Source organism: Prionailurus bengalensis, chromosome D4 (genome assembly GCF_016509475.1).
Source record: "Prionailurus bengalensis isolate Pbe53 chromosome D4, Fcat_Pben_1.1_paternal_pri, whole genome shotgun sequence".
Taxonomy (NCBI): Eukaryota; Metazoa; Chordata; class Mammalia; order Carnivora; family Felidae; genus Prionailurus; species Prionailurus bengalensis.
In genome coordinates, this window is record NC_057359.1 from 90,916,562 (window position 1) to 90,934,214 (window position 17,653).

The following is a 17,653-nucleotide window of genomic DNA, read 5'->3' on the forward strand; positions in this document are numbered from 1 at the left end:
CTCCGGCACAAGCCCAGCAGCAGACAGAGCGGCAGCCACGGAGCGCGGGCCGGCTCTCCCACCTGATCCAGTGTCAAGTCCAGAGCCGTTGTTCTAACATCAGCTCACGTGAGAGCCCCGGAACCACAGCCAGCTCCAGCACCGGCTCCAGGACCAGCGGAAGGGCTGCAACCAGCACAGGCACCCGCGGTATCACCGGCTGCAGAGACAGAGGCAGCTCTGTCGTCAACCGACTTGCCAGGTCCGGCACCAGCCAGCTCTGGAGTCTGGGTCGGACCGACGTACATTCCAGAGCAACGGACAAGGCAGGAGTGAACTAGACCTGGTCCTCATCGCTCCCGGCAGCACGACTAGAGCTACAGGCATCTCTAGGGCTGGAACCGTCTCCAGAGCCAGCATCAGCACTGGAAGTGGCCTCAGCGCCAGATCCCGCCCTAGAGCCAGCTCCGGCACCGGCTCAAGAGCTTGAGAGACCTGCAGAGCCAGCCAGCTCCCACCGAAGCGCCAGACTCAGAGTCGGTCTGAGCCCTGGCCTCTGCGTCTGAGCCACTGCCACAGCCGGTTCTGTCACCAGCTCAGAACTAGAGCCAGAACCAGCTCCAGAGCCAGAGGTCAAGCCCCTTCCCAGCTCGAGTCAACTCCAGGTCCGGCACTGATTCAACTGCTGAGATCGAGGCCGCTTCAGCTTTGGCTCTGGTGCCAGGTCCAAGGTCAGGGTCGGTGTTCTCCCACCTCCAGCCCTGGCTCGATGCCATTATAGCGCTGCCTCCAGAGGCAGCGGCCGCTCTCTCGCCAACTGCAGTGTCAGCCCCAGTGGTCGTACCAGTGCCCACGTTAGAGAGATAAGCTGCTCGAGGCCATGTAGCGTCGGTGCCAGGTTGCAAGGAAGAGCCAGCTCCAGCATCGGCTCCAGCATCGGCTCCAGCATCGGCTCCAGAATTAGAGTCAGGACCGAGTTCAGGGTCAGAGCCTGCAACAGCAGCAGTTCTCATTCCGGGTCCGGAGCAGAAGCCCCCGCAAATGCCGGCTGCTGCGCCAACTCCAGAGCGAAAGCTGCCTTGGGCACCAGTGGTAGACGCAGAGCCGATGCCACCTCCGGACAAAGAACCAGCTCCGGCGCCGACATCCCAGTCACGTCCTGCTCTGGCACCAGCTCCATCACCGCCCATGTCCACTCTAGTGCTGGCTCTGGTGTCAGCGTCCGCTCGGACACCGGTTCCACAGGTGGAGCCAACGCCGGGGCTCCGACCAGCTCCCCCGCCGGTTTCCCCACCAGCCGGAGGGCCAGATCTAGGACTGGCGATGCAAGCCGGGCCCCCGGCACCGGGTCCAGCATAGCAGCCGCGACGAGAGCCAGCTCCGAACCAGAGCAGCTCCAGCACCATGGACAGCTCTCGCAGCGGTTCTGGGATTGGATCCCCCGGGACTCTGGCACCAGCTGTGTCGCTCACACTGGCTGCACAGCCAGCTGCAGTTCCAGGGCCAAAGCTGAAGCCGCTTCAGCACCCACTCGGGAGCCAGAGCCAGAGCCAGAGTCTACAGCAGAAGCTCTAGCTTCAGCTCCAGAGCTATATCCGGCTGCAGAAGCAGGTCTGGGTCCTCTCTGGAGGTGCCTGCCGCTCTAGCACCTTCCCTAGAGCTGCAGCCAGGTCCAGCACCACCTCTTGCCCCAGCTGCAGACATGGGGCCAGCTCCAGCTTCAGCCCTGGGGCCAGTTCCGGGATTAGAGCCCCCGTTCGAGCCAGAGCAGCTCCAGCACCAGCTGTGGAACTACCCATACGAGCGTCCGCTCCTTCTTTGTCAAGGCCACCGTCGTGGGGGCCAGTATGGGGCCGGGGTCAGGACGGTCCTTGCTGGGCCGGCCACCCCAGGTACCCTGGTCACTCCACTCAGAGCTCGCCTGCCCGATCCCTCCTGGAGATCATAGTCCCTGGGGCTCTGCACCCCTGTTTTCCCAAGCAAGGCTCTCAGTGGCCCAGGAGATCGTGGAGGCTGAAAGCCGAGGCTTGTACCTGACAAATGATATAAAATGTGACCCAGAAACTCCACTTGATGGCTTGTGTCCTGAAAAAGGAGAGATTTATGGACACGGTTGATCCCTTGAGGAAGCTGGGAGTGAAAACTCAGAAACGGCCCATGTTCCAGGGCCTGGGCGATTTGGAAATTCTGATGTGGGGACACAGGATGCAGAGGAAGAGACTTGAGTGGCCAGCACTCAGCCCTGGGGAAAGCTGGTTCGGGAAGAGCACACACCTGGCACCCGCCTCACCCCACACGCTGCACCAGAGTTTCTCCGTGGTCCTGGTGTGAGCCCTGCTGGGGGAGGGTCCGCGCCTGAGGCTGTGGATGGGAGCTGAGCTCTGTTGTCCCAGAGAGGGGTGCCGGTCACTCTTCTCGCTGTGGATAGGCTGGGGCCTGTGCTTCGTCACATTGTCACCTGGGCTGCGGGTCCCCAGACCAGAAACCTGCCTGTCTGAAGGTGACCAGCACTGCGTCCCTTGGCTCTCACTTGCCCGAGTCCCTCCCCGGGACGCCCCGCATCTCTGACGCCTGCTCCCATGGGGGCTGCCTCCCCTTGGACTGGGACAGGTCTGGCCTCCATTCCAGGGAACGCACTGATTTGAGCATTATTTGGCCCACAGGCCTGTGAACCGTTCTGGCCCTGGGTCGTGAGGGATGCTCTCCCCTCTGTGATGTGACTGTCCAGCCTTCTGCATCTCCCGGTTTCTGTTTGGGCCACGGGAGGACCAGCCGTGTCCTCTCTGGTGTCAGGCTGTGGTGTCACGGCACAAACAGGGGTCTCCACCCGGAGACCATTGTCACCGAAGGGGCCTCTTTTTCCCCCCTAATCTTTAATCCATTGTGATTTCAATATCAAAGGAGAAAAAGTCTATTTCAAACGTCCACAAAGTACAAAAATGAATCTGTCCCATCTGAAAAGTTGGTGCGGACCCAAAGGTATCTCTTACAAGATTCCACTTGAAGGAAACCTCCAGAGTAGGTAACAGAACATGGAGAGAAAGCAGACTGGGGGTTCCCAGGGGCTGGCAGGGGCACGAATGGGGAGTGAGGGCTCCGGGTACACGGTGACCCTTGGGGACCGAGATATTCTGCAGCAAAATTCTGTGATGTGGTTCACAGCATCGTGAGCGTACCCCGTGCTCAGGAATTGCACAAAGTAAAACAAAGAAAATTTTTTTTGAAGATTAATGTGGATTTTAAACATACCATGAACAAATAATGTACCACCTAAAAGGTAGAGGAGAGAAAGGATAAGGGAGAAGAGGAAGAGTCATTCTGGTGGAGGGGTTGGGGACTGGGACTGGAGCAACAATTAGAAATACAATAAACACCCCTCGAAGGCCTTTGGGCCCTTGATTTGTAGTCGGAATCCATACGGGAACAAGGGCGGTGGCAGGAACGGTGTCGGGAGCAGAAGCAGGAACCAGCTGACTCTGCTCAGGTGCCCGCTCTCCCAGCACAGCCACCAGGTCACGTGCTGGCTCTCCAGCCCCTGCAGGATTCGCTCCAGACTCCACCCCTGCCTGCAGAGACGCCGAGGACCCGGATGCCCTTGGGTCGGGCTCTGGAGCCTCACCGGCTTCTGCTCCTGCCCCGGACTCTTGAGAAGGAAACAGAGTGATGGTTACAGCGGCTCCAAGGCCTCAGGGTGAGAGGAGGGACGGTCCCCCACCCACCCAGCGCCGGCTTCTCCAGGGGCCTTTGCAGAGACACATCTCACCCAGAGTCTCCCTGAGAAGCCGCGGCCAGGACCCACACCAGGACCTCTGCCCCCTGCAGGCCGCAGCCCTGGGCTCTCAGTCTGCTCCTGGCCCCATACCAGCCCCCGGGGGCTCCTCCCTGGGTGGCCCAGCACCGCCCGGGCCCCGTGAACACACACTCCCACCCCAGCCTTCTCACCCTCTGGCTCTGTCTCTGGGGGCTCCGGGTCCTCATCCCAGGACCGGTGAACCAGGACCCTGTGGAGGGGCCAGGGCGGTGAAGGAGGCCTTCCCAGGTCATCTCCAGGCTCTGCTCCCCAAGATCTCCCTGCAGCCACTCTCTCCCTCGGTCCAGGGTGGCCCTCCTGGGCGACGGGGCACACACACAACTCTGTAGGGCAGGTGTATCGGGATTCGGCCAGACGTTTCCCGATTTCATCGGTTGATTTCTGTAAAGACAGTGACCCGCGGCTGTCCCGGAGACATCACAGCCGTGCCCGGCCATCCTCAGAGTCCTTCCACCCTCTCCACCTGTGGCTCCCAGATTGGACACAGACCTGAATGTGCACAGACCTGCCTCTGGGACACAGTGACATCCACCTACAGGGCTCGGGATGAACATCGGGGACAAGAGGGCCACCCCCGCACACCCTGTCCCTCCCAACGCCTTGACCGAGTGTGAGCCTGACCGCCCACCAGGCATCTGACCCCTTCATCAGCCTGCACCTGCTCGGGTGGGCCCTCCACACACGACCCCTCCTTAAGCACAGACACACACACACACACACACACACACACGGGGGTGGGGGGACATGGGGCCGCACAGGTCAGATCAGAGCGGTGTCGGGCTAGACTGGATGTCTCTGGGTCTCCCTGTGTTACCTTTGGGTCCCTGCGAGCTAGAGACCTGAGGCGTCCTGTGCACGACCTGACCCACTGTCTCCAGGGTCGGGAAGGGTCGCAGCCACGGGCTCCCCTGAGCCTGCAGCCACGGGACACGGGCACACAACAGGAGAACATGTTCGTCAAGCAAAGGTGTCCCAACGAATGAGCCCAATCGGGCGCTGTCTCCAGAACGTGGGTGCCTGGTGACCCGGGTTCTGAGTTCAATTGGGCTCTGTGACCAGGGAGGTGAGGTCACTTCCTGGGGTCCCCTTACCCGGCTTCCTGCTCTTATAAGAGCCCCTCCCAGGCTGCAAAGGGCTCCCCTCCACCCCATGCCCTGTGCCTACAGTGACACCAACACAGCCCAGACACATCCCCGTGAGGCCTGGTGCGGCCGGTGCCACGGCTTTGGGCCCACGGAGCTGGGTTCAGACCTGGGTTTTCCTCCTGACCAGTGCTGGGACCCCGCACAGACTCCGTGCCTCCTGGGGCCCATCAGTCTCCCCATCTGCACAGTGGGTCCTTCTGGCATCTCCTTGTAGGGGTGCCATCATGGAGCCACCTGTAGACATGTCCCGTGCCTGCTATCCCGTGAGGCTCGAGGGCACACGTGGCTGTGGAAGGATGAGGAAAGGGTGCGCCTGGCACAGAACACAGGAGAGGGCAGAATGGAGTCTCCTTGAGGTCATGGCCTCCTGCTCAGCCCAGACGCTGGTGTGTGCCGACCACTAGGGCACCTGGACCCCAGCTTCCGGCCGGGCTCGGGGACAGACACCAGAATGTGTCCCTGTGTCCTCTACCTCTACACAACTCACCCTGTCCCTCCCAGTCACCCTTAACCTGGGGTGTGGTCATGACCCTCCCATCAGTCTGCTCCTGCTCTGGGCAGGTTCCCCCCCATGTCCCATCCTTACAAGCACACACAGCCTCACACACACTCACTGACACAGGGAGGCTCGTGTGACTCACAAGTCGGATCAGGGCCGGGTCAGGCTAGACCGGCCAGGCCTTGGCCTCCCGGTGTCACCTTTGCGTCCCTCCGGGCACGTGACCAGAGGCTTCGGGGGTGAGACCGGACCCACCGTCTGCTAGTGGGAAAAGGCTCTCCCTGGGGGCTTTCCTGAGACCACAGCCTCGAGATAATAGGACACAACATGAGAACACGTTGCACATTCGAAAGTCTCCAACCACAGGGGCTGAGTGGGGTGCTTCTCTAGAATGAGGGTGCCTGTGATGCACACGGGGGCATTTGAGGATCCCCTGGCCATCGGCCTGGCATGGCTCCCTTCATGGGCATGTTCCCTGGAGACAATGTCCCCGCCCCACACCTCTTCTCTCCCCCAACCCCTGTCACCTCCAGGGTCCACTCATCCTTTGACCCCCACGCGGGTGGTTAGTTACTGGGGGGCGGGGACTGTGCTTCCATGCAATTGCGTGGACCTGTGCCCACTCGGGGATGCCCAGAGGAAAGGACCCCACATGGGATGGGTTCAGTGGTCCCCCAGGATCTTAGAGGCTCTCATTCCCTCGAAAACCCCTGGGAAAGTGAAGCGCTGGCCTAAGAGCCCGAAACCTCCCCCAGCCCCTCTAGGCTCTGCTCACCTGGTGGGTCCCTGGCCAGTCCCTGCCTCTCTTGGCCTCAGTTTCCCGACTCTTCCATGAGCGCTTGGAGGAGGAGCTTCACCAGTCCGGCTAGGGTGGCCCCTGGCTCCCACCTTCGGGCAGGATGTGGCGCGGGAGCCTTGTGGGCGGGGAGGTGCTCCCAGCAAAGGTCGAGGCAGGTGGAGACTGCACAGGTGCACCGGGACCATGGGACTGCGCACACGGGACCACCTCGCGGCAGGAGCCCACAACACCTGGGGTCACACGTATCCGATCTCCACCGCCCGCTCAGTGACCCTCATATCTTCTTAGGCCTGAGGCCACGGCCACTCCACCCAGGCAGGGCGGCTGGACGCAGTGGGTATGGAGACATGGGGGCAAGAGGGAAGTGAGACAGACCCCCACCCTGCTGACCTGGCCCCCACACTCCACTCTACTGTTCATCCGGGCGCCTGGCTGAGCAGGGGGAGGGGGAGGTGGACACGAGTTTGGGCAGGGAGAGGTCAGGCCGCCTTTCCTTCCTCCCCATCTCCTCCCCCTGCCTTCCCGAGAGCCCCATCCCCCCACAAGCTCCCCCACTTCGGACACCTTCACCTCCCTGCTTTCATCCCCCACACACCCACCGGAGGTGGGAGCCACCGACCCCATCTTCAAAAAAGAGCACCGAGGTCCCAGAAGCTGGCATAGAGCTTGCGTGTCACAGGACTCTGACGTGGCCCCGCTGTGGGTGTGAACCCGGGTCGCTCTGACCCGAAGCGTGGGCTTTCTCAGGACCCCGAGGAGGTGACCTCTGAAGCCAGCCTTAGAGATGAGGGTGTTCTGGATGGGAGCCATGGAGCGGGGTGGTGGTAGCAGGGGGCTCGAGGGGCAGGGATGGTGGGCTCCCTGGGGGAGGAAAACACTAGGGAGGGGGGAGGGGAACACCCTGGGGAGGGCATCTGGCCCAGTTCACTCGGGGCTCGGACGTCAGGTAAGGAGTCGGGGGTCACCACAGCTTGCCAGGTGCAGGGGACGTGACCAGGCAGTGTCGTCAGAGCCATGGCATCCTAGATCTGGAGGGAGCTCGCGGGCTTGGTATTTGCCCCCAGGCAAGCATGGATTCCCAAGCACTGGCCTGGGAGGATGATGCTGCCTCAGTCTCCTCCTCTGTAGAGCAGAGCAGGCCGTCGTCTCCTCCCGGGGCTGGATTCCCCGGCAGGTCCAGAGATGATCTCCTGTCAGAGGAGTTGTTCAAGTGAGGTCTGTACCTCGGTGGTCTCGGAGAGGAGCCAAGGGACGTTCCCCCTGGCAGCTCGGCGGATGCTCTCGTCCAAGCTGCTGATCCTCACGTCCAGGCCGGCACCGGTGATGCGGTCTCGTCCGCCGGTTGGGGGGACAGGGGTAGTGAGGAGCTGTGCTTGCGGACCCTGAGAGACAGAGCTCGTGAGCGCCCAAGGCAGCCCTGGGGCGTGTGGAGGCTGAGGCTAAGCTGACGCCTGATGTCTCTGGGAAGGACCAGGAGGAGAGCCCGGGCCCTGGGGTCTCCGGGAGGGACCGGGAGGACAGCCAGGGCCCTGGGGTCTCCGGGAGGGACGGGGAGGACCGCCAGGGCCCTGGGATCTCCGGGTGGGACCGGGAGGACAGCCAGGGACCTGGTGTCTTCGGGAGGGACCGGGAGGACATCCTGGACCCTGGGGTCTCTGGGGGTGAATGGGAGGACAGCGCGGGCCCTGGGGTCTCTGAGAGGGACTGGGAGGACAGAACGGCCCTGGGGACTCTGGCAGGGACGGGGCTCCAAACTGAGACTCACAAGTTGCCGAAGCATGTTCCTGCCGAGTTTTCAATGAAACCGCCTTTCAGTGTATATGGTGAAGTTGGGGGCTCACACATTCAAGTGCAGAGTCACAGCCAGTATAACCTGCTGACCCCCTACCATCGCCAGGGAAATCGTCACGGGGAAGAGCTCTCTGGGCTGGGGGAGCGCTCCTCCCATTTCTCCTGGCCTGGGGGGACCCCAGAGAACGTCTCCATTGTTCTCTGTCTCCATTGTTCTCTTTCCCTCCAAGGGAGGAGCTGCCCCGAGCACCCCTGCACCCTGGGTGTCCCCGCCCCCGGGTCCCCACTGCTGAGAAAGAGGCCACAGGGACCTGTGTCAGGAGTCTGGTCGGCCACCGCTCCTGGGGCCATGCCAGGCCCTGGTGGCTGCATGGAAAGGCTGGATGGCTTTGGGGCCAGGCCTCACTGGCGTCCCCTCCCCCCTTCCCCACTGCGGTCTACAATCCAGGTCCTGTACGGTGCTGCATCTGTCACCGGTACCTGCCTTGTTCCTGCCATGGGAGTGATCGCTCTGCATCACCCATTTCACAGAGCAGGAGAGTGAGGCCCAGAGAAGGGAGGCAGCTGTTTCTGGGCACAGGGCTGGTCAGCAGAGAGCTGGAATACCACCTCCGGAGCCCCCGCCAGCCCGGGCAGGGACCCCCAAGACGAGGACGAGCATTCCCCTTCTGCCTGGCCACTCATTCTTCCCAGACCTTGACAGTGGCCTGTTCCTCTTGGCCACAGATATTGCTGGCCGACCAGGAGGGAGTCCAGCTGGTAGGACAGGTCTAGCTACAGGACACAGGGACACCTGTGAGCTACCAGGAGCCACATTGTGGTCTCTATCCCCAAGCCTGCCCGGCAGCTGGGGCCCAGATGCCCTAGGGGTCGGCACACACCAGGGTCTGGGCTGAGCAGGAGGACTCCTCACAGGGCTGCAGCCAGGCACAGGCTGGAACCGTGTCCAACGTCCTGCCAGGAAGACAAGGCGGAAGGAGGAAAGGAGAAGGGCAAGGGGCGGACCGACTTCTCCCGGCCCTGAGTCGGCCTCCACTGCTGCCTCCAGGAGCCCTGGCCCAGCCATGCCCCAGGGTCCATGCACCTGGACCCCGGGGTGGAGTCTGCGGTCCAGGCCAGCTGGGTGGGGTGGGCGTAGTCACTGGCCATCGTGTCCCCAGATGTCCAACCCACCTTGCCTCGCACCCTGAGGCCTGCCTGGCAGGGGCGGGCGTGGTTCTGAGGCTCAGGAGAGGTTTGGTTCCCAGAGCAGTTGGCAGAGGTGGGAACATGGGTGACCAGCCAGGTGGGGAACGGTTCGATTCATGCACATCACCGGTCCGTCTGGATCATCTACAGGTGCTGAGTGCGGGTCCCTGGCCACACCTGGCCTCCGCACAACCCATCCGACCCTGTGGAGGGAGGCCTGTGTACCTGAGGCACCTCCCCTCCACCTACCCCTGGGGGCGAGCCTGGGCCGTGGACACACTGATGCACTTCCCCGTCTGACCCCCAGGGACAGAGGGACCCTGAGGAATGGCAAAATCTGGCCCAGGACAAGTGAGGTGTGCAGGGTCCAAGGAGCAGGGCTGGTCTCCAGTCCTAGGCCAGCCTCTACCCCCCATGGGGTTCCCCTGGGAATGAGAGCCCCTGAGATGCTCGGGGGTCCCTATCCACCCCGTCCCTGTGAGGCTGTGACCTCTGGGCATCTCCAGAAAGGCGTGCACACACACACACACACACACACACAGACACACACACACACATATTCTGACTGTCCCACTGGAGATCAGAGGGGAGTCCACACTGGGAGGGCGTGGGTAATAGGGGGAAAGAAGAGAAAAGCTGGAGGCAGTCGGGCCATGGGGCAGGGACATCAGGATTCCTGGCAATAGCCCAGCACCCACCACATAGGGAGGGCAGATGTGCCCGTTGAGGGTCAGGGGGTCCCCAAGGTGTCCGGGGGGATTGCCAGGAACTAGGGGAGGACGGGGTCTGGGGTCCTGTGTTCACCACGCTGGGTCCCTGGAGCTAGGAAGTGTGGACGGGGCTACGGCACAGAAGGACTCAGCTTCCTCCTCCTAAACTGGGCTGCGTCGACAGTGTCCCAAGGGTCCCACAGGCTCATAGACGACTCTGTGTCCTGGGATCTTCTTTCCTGGCCCTCTGTTCTCCCCTCCTGGGAAAATGCTTCCTACTCCCTCAAGGTCCTTCCGAGCAGAGGGCAGCCTGGGGGCTTGGAGGACCGAGGACCTGGGTTTGCAGCACGTGGCTGAGCAGCAGCCCCTGGTGTGGGGACCGAGGTCAAGACCGTCCTTGATGGAGCCTTGGGCCCTCATTAGGAAGTAGTTCCCCAGGCAGTGCCCTGGCTGGGCCGAGGAGGCCTCATGAGGGAGCTGGGCACCGGGCCTGGGGAGGGACATGGGCCACAAGGGAGGCTTCTGAGGGTTGTCACCTGGACCCTGGAGCCCACAGGACCTGTGCCTATGAGACACACAGAGACAGACAGAGCCCGAGGCAGAGACAGAGAATGGACCCACGAGAGAGGAAACCAGAAATTCCATGAATCGTCCCAGAAATGACACTCAGTCATCATATTCTAGCCCTTAGAACCCGGTCACACGGGCCGTCCACCCGGGAGGGGAGGGGTTGACAGAAGCACGTGGGACCAGGATTCGGGAAGGCGGGGAGCCACAGTGGGGACCGCCCATCACGTAGGCCCAGACCAGGCACTGGGACCTGAGCCCAAATGTAATGGGGCCCCTGGAGTGCATGTCCGGAGGGCACAGGCTGTGAACGAGTTCACCTCCACCTTCCCCCGGGCCTGGGACCCAGGCAGGAGGGGTGGCTGTGCCTGGACCCAGAGAAGACCCAGGCCCGCGTGAGTGTGTCCGTGCCAGGCCCACCCCTTCCTCATCCTTCCACGATCACGTGTGCCCACGAGCCTCATGGGATAGCAGGCATGGGACGTGTCTACAGGTGTCTCCCTGATGGCGCCCCTACGAGTAGATGCCACAAGGACCCCACTGTGCAGACGGGTGACCGGGGACCCCGGGAGGCACAATGCAGGGTCCCAGCACTGGTCAGGGGGAAAACCCAGGTCTGAACCCAGCTCCGTGGGCCCAAAGCAGCGGCACCGGCCGCACCAGGCCTCACGGGGATGTGTCTGGGCTGTGTTGGTGTCACTGTAGGGACAGGGCATGGGGTGGAGGGGAGCCCCTTTGCAGCCTGGGAGGGGCTCTTGTAGGAGCAGGAAGCCGGGTAAGGGGACCCCAGGAAGTGACCTCACCTCCCTGGTAACAGACCCCAACAGAACTCGGAACCCGGGTCACCAGGCACCCACATTCTGGAGACAGCGCCCGACTGGGCTCATTCGTTGGGATACCTTCGCCTGACGAACATGTTCTCCTGTTGTGTGCCCGTGTCCCGCGGCTGCCGGCTCAGGGGAGCCCGTGGCCGCGACCCTTCCCGACCCTGGAGACAGTGGGTCAGGTCGTACACAGGATGCCTCAGGTCTCTAGCTCGCAGGGACCCAAAGGTAACACAGGAGACCCAGAGACATCCAGTCCAGCCCGACACCGCTCTGATCTGACCTGTGTGGCCCCACGTCCCCTCCCGTGTGTATGTGTGTGTGTGTGTAAGGAGGGGTCGTGTGTGGAGGGCCCACCTGAGCAGGAGCAGGCTGATGAAGGGGTCAGATGCCTGGTGGGTGGGTCATGCTCACACCCCAGGTCAAGGCTGGCTAGGAGGCACAGGGTGTGCTGGGGTGGCCCTCTTGTCCCAACGTTCATCCCCAGCCCTGTAGGTGGATGTCACTGTGCTCCGGGTGCAGGTCTGTGCACACTCAGGTCTGTGTCCGATCTGAGAGCTGCAGGGAAAGAGGGCAGAAGGACACTGAGGTGGCCGGACGGGGCTGTGATGTCTCCGGGCCGTCAGCGGGTCACTGTCTTTACAGAAATCAACCGATGAAATCGGGAAACGATTGGCGGAATCTGGATTCGCCCGCCCTACAGAGTTGTGTGTGTGCCCCGTCGCCCAGGAGGGCCACCCTGGACCCGTGGAGAGAGTGGCTGCAGGGAGGTTTTGGGAAGCAGAGCCTGGAGTTGGCCTGGGAAGGCCTCCTCCAGCGCCCCGGCCCCGCCGTAAGGTCTTCGTTCACCGGTCCTGGGACCAGTACTTGGAGTCCCCGGAGTCAGAGCCCGAGGGTGAGAAGGCTGGGGGTGGGCGATGGGGGTGCACGGGGCCCGGGTGGTGCTGGGCCACCCTGGAGGAGCCCCCGCGGGCTGGTGTGGGGCCAGGAGCGGACTGAGAGCCCCGGGCTGCGGACTGCAGGGTGCAGAGGTCCTCGTGCGGGTTCCTGGTTGCGGCTTCTGGGGGAGGCTCCGGGGTGAGTTGTGTCTCTGCAAAGGTCCCTGGAGAGGCCGGCGCTGGGTGGGGTGGGGGACCTTCCCTCCTCTCACCCTGAGGCCTTGGAGCCGCTGCAACCATCGCTCTGTTTTCTTCTCAAGAGTCCGGTGCAGGAGCAAAAGCCGGGTCGGCTCCAGAGCCCGGCCCAAAGGCATCAGGGGCCTCGGCGTATCTGCAGGCAGGCGAGGTATCTGGAGCGACTCCTGCAGGGGCCCGGGAGCCAGCAGGTGACCTGGGACCTGTGCGGGGACAGCGGGCACCTGAGCAGAGTCAGCTGGGTCCTGCTTCTGCTGGTTCCACTGTTCCCGCTTTTGCTCCCAACACTGCTCCTGCCATCGCCCTTTTCCCCGCCCCTGCCACTGCCCTTGATCCCACATGGATGTCGGCCAAAAATCAAGGGGTTGAAGACCTATACAGGGTGCTTTTTTTATCTTATTTCATTTTTTGTTTATTATATTTTATTTCAAATGCATTCTCCAATCCCTGACCCCGACCCCCCACCAAAATGTCTCTTCCTCTTCTCCCTTATCCTTTTTCTCTTCTATTTTTTAGCTGTTATGTTATTTGTTCATTAGTTATAATCTATATTAACCTTAAATAAAATGTTTTATTTATTTTACGTTGTGCAATTCCTGAGCACTGGGTACACTCACAACGCTGTGAACCTCGCCACAGAATTTTGCTGCAGAATATCTCGATCCCCAAGGGCCACCGTGTACCCAGAGACCTCACTCCCCTTTCGTGCCCCCTCCAGCCCCTGGGAACCCCCAGTCTGCTTTCTCTCCGTGTTTCGTTACCTAGTCTGGAGGTTTCCTTCAAGTGGAATCTTGTAAGAGATACCTTTGGGTCCGCACCGACTTTTCAGATGGGACAGATTCATTTTTGTACTTTGGGTCGTTTGAAATAGACTTTTTCTCGTTTGATATTGAAATCACAATGGATTAAGGATTAGGTGGGAATATGGAGGCCCCTTCGGTGACAATGGGCATGGTCTCGGGGTGGAGACTCCTGTGCGTGCTGTGACACCACAGCCTGAAGCCAGACAGGACACGGCTGGTCCTCCCGTGGCCCAAACAGAAACCGGGAGATGCAGAAGGCCGGACGGTCACACCACAGAGGGGAGAGCATCCCTCACGACCCAGGGCCAGAACAGTTCACAGGCCTCTGGGCCAAATAATGTGCCAAAGCCAGTGCGTTCCCCGGGATGGAGGCCAGACCTGTCCCAGTCCAAGGTGAGGCGACCCCCAAGGGAGCAGGCGTCAGAGATGCGGGTCGTCCCGGGGAGGGACTCGGGCAAGTGAAACCCGAGGGAGGCACCGGTGGTCACCTTCAGACGGGCAGGTTCTGGTCTAGGGACCGGCAGCCCAGGTGACAACGTGAGGAAGCTGAGGCCCCAGCAGATCCCCAGCGAGAAGTCCTATTCCTGCAGGGGACCGGCTGGCCCAGTACTGGGAGAGCCCACAGAGCCCCAGTCGGCCCTTCCCCAGACCCATGCCTGGCCCCAGGCAGGTTGGTCAGCTCTGCTCCCCTGAGATCAGTGCGGGGGGGCCCTCGGCGGGTGGTGAGATCCCCCAGGAGGAGGGACCGCGAGCCCCAGGACGCCAAGATGCACGCCTGTGGGTACACAATCCAAAGTCAAGGAGATGGGCTTCCTGACCCAGTTCGTCTTACTAGTGACCCAGGCTGTGCTATTAGCCTCAGTGCCCCCATCTGTGACATGGGGACGTAACGGGCCTTCTAGATGGGTTGTCACATTCCCTGAGACATGAGGTGGAATCGTGGCCTGGTGCCTGCAGGAATAAAGGGGCCACCTGGAAGGCTGTCCCAGAGTCTCCCAGGGAACAGGATTCCGGAAGCCCCTCCTTGGCCCCTGCCCGCTGTCCCCCTTCTGGGAACACTCAGCGTTGTTTGCGGAGGAGGTAGAAATGATCCAGGAGGTCAGCAGGTCCCACGTGGAGGAAGGTCAGCACTGGAGGGACAGAAGGACGTGTCCCGTGCCCCCTTCCAGGGCCTGAGCTGTGACGCCCTCTGTCCTGACCTGGTGTGGACCCCGTTTCTGTGGTTTCACTCCCTCCCTCCATCCCTCCCACCTTCCCTCCCTCTTTCCGTAATTCAGCCGGGGATCTCAGGTGCGTGCCGTGTGCCGACCGCCGTGACCTCATCGGTTTGCACGACCCAACGGGGTCCCCCACGTGGCATCTTCCTTGGCATGGTCTGAATGTTCCTGGCCGTGTTCCCTCTGGCGAGTCTGGGAGGGAGGCCTCTGCCCATGTTCCCGGCAAGGAAACACGAGTCCAGAAGGTCCAGACGACCTGCCCCAAGTGTCAGCGTGTGGAGCCTGGACAGAGGGTGGTCCCTGAGCAGAGGAGGCCTTGGGCCCACGCAGCCTGGAGGAGGAAGGGGAGCACCGTGGTGGCCTGGAGCTCAGGGCTTCTGGGAGACGGTGTCCTAACCAGACTGGCTCTGTCCCCAGCGCCGTCGGGGTACCCGCGCTCCCTGGGGCACGTGGCCCTGGCTGGCAGGAGAGGAGGTGCCTCTGGGGCAGGACAGAGCCCTCAGGCAGAGCGGAGGGTCGCAAGTGCTCCCCAAGGGGCAGGTGGACCCGGGCGCCCTGAGGTGGCATCACCGGGACAGCAGTGCCTGCGGCTGGGGTCCCCATACCTGTCCCCTCCTCGGGCCCAGCAAAGGCCCGTCTGCATGGCGTTGACCCCCAAACACAAAGTCTGGGCCAGGAACCACCCTCTTCAAGGCCTTGCCCCCAGTCTCTCTGCCCACCTCAAGTTACAAAAATGGACAATAGTTCAGGTGGTGGTGGATGCCCTGAGATGTTTGTGTTTCTGACCCACGTTGTGACGTCGCTGTGTCCGGCCGGTTGTGGAGTCGCGGAGAAGCAGGTGGAACATCTGGCAGCCACCAGGACCGGCCCTGCAGGGGCGGGGCTTGGCTCCAATGGAAGGTTGGCGACCCGCCCACCGTTCAGTTCTGCAGCCCCCGCTCCCCGAGCCTCATCATTGCTGCTCTGTGAAGCTGCTACTGTTTGCTTTTCGGGGCTGTGACTTGTCTGAGCCGCGTGAGGTCTGTTTCCTTTGTTGTGTGTGGCCCCTGGAGTCTCTGTGCGGCCAACTCAGGGGTCCCTCAGCGGCCGGGCAGAGAGGTCGCCCACATCTCTAAGTTATAGAGAGGAGGTTCCCACAACCCTGCCCTCCGGTTCGAATAATGTTGGAGCGGCTCAGAGAACTCAGACAAGCCTGTCACCTCCTAGATCGCCCGTTTGTCACACAGGACAGCACTCGGGACCAGCCGGGCGGAAAGGATGGGGAGCACGGGGCAAGGTGCGGCGGAGGCTCGGAGCCCCCCTGCTCTCTGCCCATCATCTGTGCTTCCTGACCGATCGGGTCCTTCCTCCCAGCTCATCTCGTAACGCCAGCCAAAGACCCTGAGGGCAGCCAAACTAACCCTTAAGCAACAGGGACGGACGTCCCTGACGTCAGCAAGACCCCGCGGGATTGACCCCAAGACAGCGATCGACCCGACCTTCACTGTCCACCTCAAGCACCCATGACCATTGTCCTAGATTGTCCTCATGTAAAATCCTAGGAATCAAATAAAACTTCACAAGGGGGGGGGGGCACCTGTCATGATCTCGCAGCTTGTGAGTTCGAGCCCCGCATCAGGCTCTGTACTAACAGCTCCGAGCCTGGATCCTGCTTCCGATTCTGTGTCTCCCTCTCTCTGCCCCTCCCCTGCTCACACTCTGTCTCTCCTGTCTCAAAAATAAATACACATAAAAAAAATTAAAAAAAGAAAGAAAAAGAGAGAGAGAGAACCACCACCAGGACTGTCTGCAGCACCTTGAGATGTCAGCCCCCTGTCTTCCCAGCACCGGCCTCACCAAAATGGATCCTTCTTGAGTCACCACCCTTTCCTGTGTCTCTCTGCCCTTGGCTTTTGTCAGCGGTGAGTGGCCGAACCTGGTCTGTTGGGACCCTCGAAGCCAGTGCCCGTGCACACTCGGGCCCCCGTGACAGTAACCGAGCATGTCACACTCTCTGCTATCTCCACGTGTTCACCAGTCGGATGGGCGTTCAGGGAGGTTTCATTACACGGGCACGATTGATTGGATCACTGGTCACTGGGGACTGAACGCCGTCTCTGGCCCCTGTCCCTCCCCAGAGGTGGGGGGAGGAGATGGAAAGTTCCAGCCATCTAATCCCAGGGTTGGCTCCCCCAGCAGCCAGCCTCCCCCCTCAGGTAGAGTCCAAAAGCCACCCATGAACACAGCAAAAGGCAGTGTCACGGTTTTCATCACTCAGGAAATTGGAGAAATCTGTGCCACAAACAGGGGCGAAGACCAAATATATATTTACCGTGAAGCACAGTATCACGGTGCGTATTCAGTGGTGCACAACCGATGCCCAGATCTTTTGCATCTTGCAGAACTGGAACTCTATACCCAGTGGACAACTCCCGGTCTCCCTCTCCTGCCCAGCTCCCCAAAACCACACCGCTCCTTCTGCTTCTGTGAGGCTGACCACCCTACATACCTCATCTCATAGAAGTGGAACCATGCAACGTTTGTGTTTTCGTGACTTCCTTAGTTCACTTCGCATCCTGTCCTCAAGGTTCACCCACTTGAGGCAGGTGTCAGCAATTCCTTCCCGCTGAAAGCTGGGTGATGTACCAATGCACGTTCCTACCACATTTTGTTCGTCCATCACTCACTGGTGGAGGTGGACACTGGGGGTGCTCCTGCCTCTTGGCTGCTGGGAATTGTGCTGCTGCAAACTTGGGTGTGCAAATAACTCTTCACAATCCTGCGCTCAATTCTTTGGATGTGTATCCAGAAGTGGAAGGGCTGCATCATATGCCGGTTCCATTTTTAATGTTTGAGGAAACACCACACTGCTTTCCAGAGCGGTGGCAGATTTTACTTTCCCACCAACAGGGCACGAGGGTTCTGATTTCTCCACATCCTCACCAATGCTGGTTATTTTCTGGTTTTTCTCTTTGCTGCTTATAATAGTAGCCCCATCCTAGACTGATCGGGGTTGGGGGGGAAGTAGATTCAAATTGTTAAAATCAGGAATGAACATGGAGACATCACTACCAACCTTACAGAAATAAAGAGGATTATAAGACGATACCACAAAGAGTTTTCCACCAGCACATCAGACAGTCTAGATAAAACGGGTAAATTTCTGGGCGCCTGGGTGGCTCATTCATTAAGACTGACTTCGGCTCAG

General features: G+C 60.9%; 1 protein-coding gene across 2 annotated transcripts in view; it reads left to right on the top strand.

Annotated features, from left to right (window-relative positions):
• LOC122474520 (translation initiation factor IF-2-like) overlaps nucleotides 1-16,108 on the top strand; it is a 32,056-nt gene extending 15,948 nt beyond the window's left edge. Inside the window, exons 2-3 of one of the 2 annotated variants that reach the window (XR_006294924.1) lie at nucleotides 11,959-12,208; nucleotides 15,820-16,108. Coding sequence is in view for 1 of the 2 variants with exons in the window: in XM_043565427.1 (XP_043421362.1) it covers nucleotides 11,959-12,208; nucleotides 12,512-12,897 (636 nt within the window). In the remaining variant the exon portion in view is untranslated. Of the gene's footprint in view, nucleotides 1-11,958; nucleotides 12,209-12,511; nucleotides 13,027-15,819 lie in introns of those variants that run through there. The other variant, XM_043565427.1, reaches the window with a different exon arrangement.
• The last annotated feature ends 1,545 nt before the right edge of the window (nucleotides 16,109-17,653 follow it).